The sequence below is a fragment of the Mytilus trossulus genome, chromosome 9 (genome assembly GCF_036588685.1).
Source record: "Mytilus trossulus isolate FHL-02 chromosome 9, PNRI_Mtr1.1.1.hap1, whole genome shotgun sequence".
Classification (NCBI taxonomy): Eukaryota; Metazoa; Mollusca; class Bivalvia; order Mytilida; family Mytilidae; genus Mytilus; species Mytilus trossulus.
In genome coordinates this window covers 44,528,915-44,540,389 of record NC_086381.1, presented here as the reverse complement: position 1 = coordinate 44,540,389, position 11,475 = coordinate 44,528,915, and the positions used below count along the sequence as shown (strand labels likewise).

The window sequence follows — 11,475 nt, the reverse complement described above, 5'->3', positions numbered from 1 at the left end:
TTTTCTTATTTTCGTATCATTTTCAAATCTCATCTATAAATAAAAATGTACAAACAATTATTTTTTTACAACTCCTGAACCTTTAGTTAACCATATGTGTTACAAATTATAAAATACAAAGTCAATAACAGTATACAGAATACATGTGCATTGAGCTCTATTCCTTTATATTATCACTATTTGACCATTTTTTTTTATTCTTATTGATTTATTGGTAGAGCACAAACTCAAAGAGACCATGTCAACCCTATACAAAAAGTTAAGCCACTCAATTGCTTCAACAACAGATGGGACTGTAAATCTAACTCTACATAAATAAACATATCTCTTTAATATGAGAATACATGTATAAAGAATATCTTTAAATAGACGAAATTTAACACCCAAGATTATACTTGATAAGGTTGGGAGAAAGCTTACATTACATACCTTTTCTAACTTTTGATAAAAATTAAGCCAGAATGTTCGAACATATCGACATTAAAAAGGAGATGTATATATGTTTCTTTAGTTTCTGTACATAGTTCTGTTTCACTACATTTACATTTCATAAGTAAAGTATTTGTTCCTAGAATTCTAGTTAGTAATCTGTATTGCAATGCCCTTAATGTGAGATCTTAAGTTTAACATATTCCTTTAATTCTTGACATTATAAAAATAAAATAAGAAATCAAGAATGTTAGTCTATGAGTATATGAATTCAATCTTCGAATGGCAAATTATACTGGTATTCTAACAGTATAATAAGCATACAAAAATCGTTAGATTAGATTTCTTTAAATACTGTTATTTTCTTCTGCTCGTTTTTTCTTCTGGTAACTACCCAATGGTAACATCTGCGTTCTATGTATTCATAAATTAACGATAAAACAGCTAACATCACTCCAATGCCGGTTAAATAGAATGCAAATTGAAAATCCGAAACACTAATGGATTTTGCGTCTGTAATTGATGTATCACAATTTTCTGGCTTTGGCCATGTTTTCAACATCCAAGTCTGAATCAATCCAGTTTCAATGATGGCAACGATTCTTGAAATAAACATAGAAATCATAGTAAGAACGTAGGCAATGGAAAACAAAATGTATGTACAAATCATAGCTATTTTACGAAATAAAACGAAATATTAAAATAGGATTTCAATCCGTTATTATGCAGTTTTATTCTAATTAGTTATTATATTATTCCCATGAAATTACGCATGTTCATTAAAGACAAAGCCTTTTGATTTAAAACATGAATGTTTCAATAGTACACAGATGCCCAAACGCACTATCATTTTCTGTGGACCGTGAAATTGGAGTCAGAACTCTAATTAGACAAAACAATTAGAAAGATCATATCATAAGGTACATGTATACTAAGTTTCAAGTTGATTGGACTTCAAAAACTTTAACCTAAAGCGGAACAGACAAACGAACGGACGGAAGAACGATCGAACAGACGAACGAACGAAATGCAGGCAGATCAGACATATGTCATATTGTTCGAAATAGACGAAAATATAGCGACTAGACAAACAGATAAATATTACATTTTGTGCTATTGTTGATCAGCCAAGGGGAATATTGTTCGAATCAGGCGAAAATATCTGGACTTGTTAAACAGATAATTATTACAATTTGTGCTTTTGTTGATCTGCCATGGGGAATAATGTTCGAATCAGACGAAAATATAGAGACTAGTTAAACATATAAATATTACAATTTGTACTATTCACCATTTTGGCCATTTTAAACATTTTTGATTCGAGCAACACTGATAAGTCTTTTGTAGACGAAACGCGCGTCTGGCGTAAATATAAAATTTCAATCCTGGTATCTACGATGAATTTATTAAATCATCATCCTTACTGAATACTATCACTCTATATTTTTCAAAAGATATCTCGCAAAATGTTAATATTTTGTTGACATTTGTTTTTGTTTGGGTTTGTTTAATTGCAACTGTTAAGATTACTCACTCATTGGAAAATACTTTCAAAAATGGAGAATTGTTCGGCAAAGGAAGAGCTATTAGGAGTGGATGGAAATCATCGGTTGATATTACCGACATGTCACAACTCTGGCCAATAGCCATATCTAGGTATGTCCGTTCTCCAATAAATGCATAATTTCCACCTCTAACTTTACGTATCTGTTCAGCAGGATCACTACTTAAGACTGACGGGTCACTCTTGTTAAATTTGTATATACCATCCCATAACTTTCTTCGTTCTGGCAGCTCTGAATTCTGTAAAAAAAAACAACAGGAAAAAACTAAAACGCTGTGTGCGTTGCATGGCTGTGGTGTCCTATTGATCTGTAAGACTTAACTTGACAAATGCCTAGTAAAAGATAAATCATTAGCCGACAATCTATTTGATGTAATCGTCTGCATGAAATTTCAAACTTTATAAGTAATGAAACTAGTTTTGTCATAAGCTCTTTTGACAAAACATGGTTTTATTTGTCGATTCTTCCTTTTCTTTGTTTGTTTTTATTACTTTTTAAATATTAAGATGTGTTATGGTAAATGTAAAGTATGTGTTGTCTTTACTAGAATGAAGCTAGTATGTCTATCAAAATGTATTACAACATCCGACACAATTGACTACATAATTTTGAAAACTAAAATACTAACTGTAACTGTACATGCTCTTAACCCCTTTCGTAAAAAAGTACGCTTTAAAATCTTCCTATAAAATATCAATACCCTCATGTTAAAAACGTAATTTGTTTAACAAATTTCAGATTGCTCAAATATTTTCCCTTTCTTTGTCCGAATTTTATGAGATGAGTATATATATTAAATAAAATTAACTCTGATTGTTGCGAAAGGTACTTTCTTTCTATGAAGAAGATAAAAAATAATGTATATGCTACATTAGAAAGAAACAGTTACAATCCATTGAAAACAACAGACGTATGTCCTAACCGTCTTCAACTGTTTTAATCCGGAGCAAATTTTGGTAAACTACCGTTTGAATTTATGCGAACACTTTAACCTTTTTGAATCGTTCAAATAAATAAACGTAAACTACTAAAATGAAGTTACCTTCAAAATAGTTTCAAATACTGTTTCCCCAGCTGTACCCCATTTATAAGTATTTTGTGCAACTAGTCCTTCTACGTCATTGAAAGGCAATAATTCCTTTGAGACGGTCAAGAAAGCCACAAAATTACCACTGTAAGTGGTTATTATAACGATGCAGAATATCCACCAACAACTAAGGAGTGTCCTTCCTGCTGAAGAAGCTGCCACGTGCTCTCCTCCTGAAATGATTTTGTACGTCAAATGAGTTTTGTTGCTTTCATTTGTTAATTGACTTTCCTATCGAATAAAATTGAGAATGGGGATGGGGAATGTGTCAAAGCGACAACAACCTGACCAAAGAGCAGACCGAAGGCCACCAATGTTGGTTTTAACCGGGATCTCCGGCTTTCTCCACCAATAAGTATTGGCCGCTAGAAAATAGGTCAAACGGTTGCTTAAAAAGGGCATTAAAACGCAGAAAATCATATAATAAAAAAGCTATATTTTGAAGATATGTACTGTCATAAAAAATATTTATATATAAAAAGTTGTGGTATGATTGCCAATGAGACAACTCTCCACAAGAGACCAAATGACACAAAAAATTAACAACTATAGGTCACTGTACGGCCTTTTACAATGAGCATTAATGTACAAAAAATTAACGAAAAATAAATATGTAACACATAAACAAACGACTGAATTACAGGTTCCTGACCTTGGACAGATAAATACATAGAGAACGTGGCCGGGTTAAACATCTTAGCGGGATCCCAACACTACCCTTACCTGGCACAGTGATGTGATAGTACAATATAAGAACGATCTATTAAAATCAGTTGGAAAGGCTTAACTCATCTGAAGGACACAAACACAAATACTACACAGAGTTACCGTGGCCGGGTATTTGTATATCCCCCCCAACAAAAAGACACTATAGGTAAAGATCTGAGATTACTCGCAGTTACTAACAACAAGTTGAAATCCAATAACAACTAATGAAATAATCATGCATCTAAAACTAAAAATGTTTAAAAAGATAGTATGACCATATAAAAGATAGTATGACTATAAAAAGGAAAGATATAAACAATTATCTAAAGAAACATTTTATTGTTTTGATAACTAACAAAAATGTATGGTTAAGGCGAAAAGAACTCCTACCTTGGCAAAGTAATGCTCCATAAAGGTACCAGAACGAATCAGAGAAATGGTGAAGTCCCCTGATCTTCATTCTACCTGGTACTTGTCTGTAAAACGGATTATACTTTTCAAACAGAAACAGAAGAAATGTTATTACTGGCAGAGTAATTCCAACACAAAGATACACCATAGGATTTAACGGGTCGACTAATTTCGTAGAATGTGATTGAACAGGTTTCTTTATAATGATTCCTGATTTTTCATGAAAATATGGCTGTGTAAAATCTGCTACTGTTTCTCTGTGTGCATCTATGATAAGTGGTGCTGCAACCAAGTCTACTTCCTGAAACAAATATTCATTCTGTATATGCTGGTATCGACTGTACTTATTAATTAAAGGCAAAATAACACAAATAACCAAATTCGAGGAAAATTCTAAATGGACTCCCTGAACAAATGGCAAAATCAAAAGCTCAAACACAACAAACGAAAAAATAAATCTATTTCTTTACAGTCGAGTTCCAAAACAGTTTGAAGATTGGATTGTTTATGTTATTTCAATATGTGCAATCATTTTGTTTTGTCTGTTATTCTTATTATTTGTTTAAACATACTGGATCCTGACACAATTACTCAATTATTTCGAGATCTTCTTGAAAATTGATTAAACCGTAACCTTAGATTCGCTAAGACTTATATATACCTGCTAATCACTGCAGAAGTTGTACAGTACATTATAAATAATCCTGCAAAGTGATACCGAATTTAGATTGTGGTTATATTTGATTTTAATTCTATAACTTTTTTTTTATATGACATTTATAAAATATATTCAATTCGACTTTTGTTTTACACGATATGAGATATAAATAAAGATGATAATCAAATGGATATTGTGTAGTGTGTCTTTTATTTAAGGTGGTATGGGAGTCTTAAATAAAAATGATAGAATCTGTTCCTATTTTGTCAAAATTTAGTATCTATTGATACAGGTTCAAAAATATTATAAAAATGATAGGTCACCGCGCATTTTCTCAAGCTACAGGTTGTGACAAAATGACAAATTGTGTATGGATTATACAGGAAAAAACACCATTTTTTGAATAAAAACTAAACAAAATGATAGAATTGTAAAAAGAAATAGGAAAAGATTGCTTTCAGACAATGCTCTGAGAATATCAAAAGAAAAGATAGGTTCCCCGTACATTTTTTGCGGCTACAAGACAAAATAGGAAAAGTTCATGTAAAGTCCTTCAAAAAATGGACTGTTTTAGAGTACCTTCCTTTAAAATTACAATTTGAAAATATTCATAGTCAACCAAAAATAATCTACACTTTTAAAAAAATTAATATTTCCAAGTTATATTCTTATAAATTGGTTCTTTAAAAATGAAAATTTACATTAAATATCTGCATTCCTGCATCAAATTTTGCTAACTTGATAGAAAATATGACCCTTAGATTCTCGGTTTTTTACAATCCAAGATGGCGAAAGACACCCATACCACCTTAAGGGAATAATCGAGATATGACATATTCCTGATAAAACTCTGTTAATGGAATATCATAGAATAGGTGTTTGTGTTTGTTCTAAACAAAACTGTCTTGACACCTTGATAGTATACCACAAGTTTATAACCCTTCGTATCCCTGAAAATAGAACAACATAATATACCACGACAAAACAAAACACATATTGATTCTTAAGTCAAGTCAAGCTAACTGAGTAATTCCATTCCATGTTATAAAAATAAAATTGTTCTAATTATGTATATATTGGAATAGGTCGAATGTTTGTCACTGTCTTGAAATTATAAAGTGAAATAACAACATTCTATTCAGATCTATAATGCAATATGCGAATTCTGAGACAGGAATGCAAGAAATATTTAAGACTTAGATTACAATGATGACAAGTGTATGACTTTATTCATGCTTACAAATACTTTAAAACAAAAGGAATATTTCGTGTTTGGTTACTTTCTAACTTACCCATATAAAGGGATATAGCTGAAACAATTACATTGTATAAAAGTATCAATTGGAAATTAACTTACTTTGTTCGTGTCAAGAGTGCCGTGTCCAATTTTTTCTTATTTGTTTTCTAAAAGCATATGATCAGAGTTTTTTCCTTATTTCACTGTTAAACTTCTCCATTTCTAATTATCAGTCGCGAAAAATAACATAAGTAAGTCAATACCTTCCCTGTGACTATATCGTGACTCGTATATCTTTTTGTCACGTTAAACATAAGAACCTTTTGAAAAAAATGTTAGGAGAACAACTTGCTGAAAAACTACTCGACTCATTTCTCGAAACAAGCTTCCATTGCTACCATTGATAAGATTATCATTGATTCATGTTCTGTCCATATGAATTTGCATTTGGAAAATAAAACAGAGGTGTAGTATGATTGCCAATGAGTAAATTATCAATTCAAAACTCACTCTACGTTGCAACTGTCCTAACATACCATTCCAAATGTTATCGTTCGATGCCACTCCCCATTTACCATCTGGTGGATGTATGAGTTCATATCTACAAAGCACACATAATACATACATTAAAGTAAAAAAAAACACGGTAATATGGGAGCTATCTACTTATACTAGATGTTTCACTTCATTGTCGACAACTACGACATACTTTTGTTTTATATTTTATTTTTGTATGAAATTCTATTTTGAAACAATATCATAAAAAGTATACTATTATTGAAATTGACTGACAAAAAGTAGTGATAATTTTTCTTTTTTTATAAACTGATCGGTCTACTATGATTTATCAAATAATGTTGGTGCATTTGAATTAAAATGTTACTTCTGTTTAAAACTTAAGTCAAATAAGCGCCTGTTATTAACTTTCAGGAAAGAGATTACAGAGATTACATTAGTCAAAATCGACTATGTGATATTACGGTACATACGTAAAATTAAGTCTGTGTGACAATTCCTTAAGTAGTTCAATGGTCATTCCTTTATACTCATTTGTGACTTCATCGATCTCAACATAAGGCTTCCACTTAAAAATACATATATTGGAATCAACGTTCGTTTAAATACACTATAATACATTGTAAATCATTTTTTATATGATTTGAGGTGTTTTGTTTCATAATTTATCTACTTTTTTTAAGAATAAGAGAATAAGATTTTGAGAAACGTCACAGGATTTATATTTGCATTAGCACCTGTACGTGTGCTCTGAATGGAGAGAAAAAACTGGTCATCTTTCAAGAGTTTGATCGGGATTTTGGTGGGGATTGTTTAGATCGATCTCAAGTTTTCTATCAAGTGTTTTGTGGATTTGTTTCCCATGTTGCCATTTTGGTGTTTTTTTCTTGCCAGATCGTTGTCAGTTTTCCCTCGACGTATGAGTTCTAAATGTACCGTAGGTGTTTTTTGTCTCTTCTAAAAAAAACAATCAACCTTATTCAAGACAAAAGAATCGTTGCCACAATAGCATGATATAATTCAAATTTGATTTTTTTTTATCATAATAAATCATATACTTTTAGTACCTACTGATATAATCTGATATCATATGAAACTATTAGCTTCACATCGTGATACAAAGAAACTTTTCGATTTTCCGGTATTCATGTAAGTTCAAAGGCTTTTTAATGATAATTGTTCTGATATATGTTTTACAATTAGATAACTATGTATATGTATTTTTTATACTTAATATTAACATCAACTGCTGTCAACGATGATATCGGCCATGTTCCTCATGTCGTATCTTGTTCCCTTTTAAAGAATGTGACCTTCCGATTTAGATTATTTACCAGGTTTATAATACATGAGCAACACGACGGGTGCCATATGTACAGCATGGTCTGATTACCCTTCCGGAGCACCTGATACCACCCCAAGTTTTTGGTGGGGTTCGTCATGCTTAGTCTTTTGTTTTCTATGTTGTGTATTTTGTATTATTGTTTGTCTTTTTCTTTTAGTCATGGCGTTGTTAGTTTGTTTTCGATCTATGAGTTTGAATGTCCCTCTGGTATCTTTCGACCATCTTTTCTAAATTTGTGAAAATAAATAGTCAGATTTTAAACGTATTCTTTCCCTATCTGGGGGGAAAAAATCAGTATCGTTTAGATTGGAGCTCGTAGCATTTTCTTTGGTTTGGGTTGTTGCCTTGGGTTGTATCTTTCTAAGTGATATATTAGATTTGAACATAGATGAATAAATACAGAATACAGAAAACACAGACGCCGGTTTTGTTTTCAAAAGTCTTATTACGCTCGAAATAGAAAACAGAAAAAAAGCTAAATAAAGAACAAAAGCTTAACATGCTTCAATTTAACAATATGTCATTTTGTACTATTTCACATATCGGAATATTGTTTTTGATTTTGAACTTAAGATAACTGAGCGAATGTCATACTTTTTTTTAACTACTTACTGGTAATAAACTCGTCAAAAAATTTCTCTGATTAAATCCAAATTTTATATTTGGAAATATATCGTTTTCAAGGCTAAGACTTCCATTGAAATATACATATCCGACAGTTTTAAATTCTCGTTTTCTGTCATCACTCCACATCAATGTTTCAATAAACAGACAATTGTTATCCCTGCATTGCTAAAACATTCAGTAAAATGAAATCTTATTTCTGCGCGTATTAAATTAACGCAATGAGTTTTGAAAAGTTTTGTATATGTTCAAGACTTTATTTCTCGAAAGTGCAAAAAAGAAAAATATAATTTTTAGACGTATTTTTCTTTTGTACTTTAATTATATACTAGACATCATAGTTGACAACACGGCTTTGATTTGACACGAATGATAATCTTAAACAGTTGCCAGATTTCTACATCAGACTTCTAAAGATAGGTGTCTCATTGATCTTCTTTCGGTTTTTTTTTTTAAACAAAACGTGTTTCCACAATATATCTCAAAAAAGAAATTATAATAAATGACGATAGTTTATCGATGCTTAAATCCTTCAAAATGGACTCGAAAAGACAAAAAAATCGAAATAGAAGAGCATTATGTCATCAAAGCAAAATGACGAAGATATTGATTGCAGATTTGTACTTTGCAGTTCATTTGATGAATTTGCTTAATCAATCAAACAAGAACTATTCTTCATTTGTATCATAAAATGTTTCTTTAGAGATATGTAACTGTTGATGGTGTATGGTACCGTCATTTTAACGATTGTATATTCAAAATAACCTACAAATCGAATATTTGATAAAGTCTAACGATTTGAATTATGCTAGGTAGTTTATGATACTTACCGTATATTTCTGCTTTTGATCACTCCCAGCGAATACGTAATAATGCATAAAGGCTACATTATCAAACTCAATAGGAGTATTAATTGTCCAAGACGTCACATCAGACGAATTATGGAAAATACCAACCAGCCATCTGGAATACTGTAGCAAGGAATTTCTCCAGACATTTTTGCGACCAAAATCAAAGGGCTAAAATTAATAGTATTTGATGTTAGAGCTGAAAATATGTTTTTTAAGGCAGTGGTTAGAATTTCGTTAAAAATACAACGTAGATTCTACTCGTTGAGGTTGTTTGTTGTATGAAGTTTAACTTGTTTTCTCTATTTTTAAGGATTTACATTTGCCATTTTACCCTTTTGTTTTAGTTTAGAATCAATGTGTGGTTTGTTTGATCTTAGTTCTTTTTTGGTCAAAATTCAATGGGAATGTTGAAAACTCTTGCTTTCTCTTGATGTTACACAACAAGGTAACCATGATTTTTTCTGACTCATATCACGAACACATCATTCAAATAAAAAAATAAGTTTTTCTACGCATCGTCGAAAATCATAAAAGACAGAGATTGCACCACGACATATAGTCCAATACATTATGTCTCCACTGTCAATATATGCAAAGATGCTTCATAAAGTGTTGAGAAACTGTTATTTACAATATGAATGTACAGACAACAAGATGATGAATTTATTGGGATGTATTTGCATATTTTGCATGATAGAAACAAGTTTTTTCTTTGTCTCACAAGCAAACCGAAAGCTGAATTGATAGGTAAGGGTCAAAAATGAAATATCTAGAGAACTACAAGGTAAAATTCAAAACGGAAAGTCCATATTCAAATGGCAAAATAAAAAACTCTAACACATCAAACGAATGGATAGCAACTGTCAAATGCCTGACTTGGTGAAGAAATTTTCTTATGTAAAAAATGATAGATTAAACATTATTTTATAAATGGCTAAACATATCACTTGTATGAAATTACATGATATTGACAACGATGTGGATAAAAACAAACAGACATAATAAGTAAAAATGTCAAAAATTAGAGTATAGCAGTGTTATAATCTTAATTGTGACTGTTTATTTAACGCGTCATGTAAATGTAACGGAATTTGATGAGACTGTTATTAAAGTGAGAGGGTTAGCGCTATAGAACCAGGTTTAATCCACCATTTTCTACATTTGAAAATGCCTGTACCAAGTCAGGATATGACAGTTCTTGTCCATTCGTTTTTGATGCGTTTTGTTTTTTGATTTTGCCATGTGATTATGGACTTTCCAAATTGATTTTCCTCTGAGTTCAGTATTTTTGTGATTTTACTTTTCACTATATAAACAAACTTGTATGTAACAAAAAAACACAAAAAGGCATAAAGAAAAAGCATAAATTTATCAACGTCGGTTCATTTAGGATTGAGTGAATGATATTTCTGAAATAAACAGTGGGACGACTGACATTTAAAAGTCTGGAGTGAAGAAATATATTACCACACTCGCCACAGTGATTGAATCTTGGTGTATAAGTAACATTCATCATTACATATCGATATTGAGATCCAGTTAATTAAAGCTATTAAGGCTTACAAAAATTCGTACAAATTGAGCCTTTATCATTTTCGTTGTGTTCCATACATAATGGGTATTGTACAAACAATGCCGTGTTCTTACTTGAATTGGTACTGAGATCATACTCAGTTCTTCAGCTGATTCCGATATCAAACTTTTACACTAGCAGTTTTCACATTTTTTTTGTGTGTGAGGTTATGTGTTTTTTTTAACAGAGATGATAGTTCACCGACGTAAATTAAATAAAATGAAGGATATAAACTTTTTAGATAGTGCAGAAATACTTGATTTAATACCTGTTTTAAAAATGGTTGACTTGTTTCCCAGCGGCAAAGAACTACAAAGGTAATTATGTCAGGTGCATCATGAAACGAAGTATTTGCTAAAAGATCAATTTGGGATGACGTCACTTCCTCCATACGATAAATGACATTAAATGTTCCGATCTTTGACAAACTTTCGTGTAACTGCACTGCTTCATTTTCTGTTTAAAAAAATA

General features: G+C 31.2%; 1 protein-coding gene across 1 annotated transcript; it reads right to left on the bottom strand.

Annotated features, from left to right (window-relative positions):
• Positions 1 to 766: 766 nt before the first annotated feature.
• On the bottom strand, positions 767 to 7,131 carry LOC134684653 (glutamate receptor ionotropic, delta-1-like). The gene is made up of 6 exons (XM_063543958.1): positions 7,085 to 7,131; positions 6,606 to 6,696; positions 4,180 to 4,501; positions 3,037 to 3,254; positions 1,964 to 2,232; positions 767 to 1,031 (listed from the first exon to the last, which is right to left on the bottom strand). Exons 1-6 carry the CDS (start codon positions 7,129 to 7,131, stop codon positions 767 to 769), a joined length of 1,212 nt encoding a protein of 403 aa, XP_063400028.1.
• Positions 7,132 to 11,475: the final 4,344 nt, after the last annotated feature.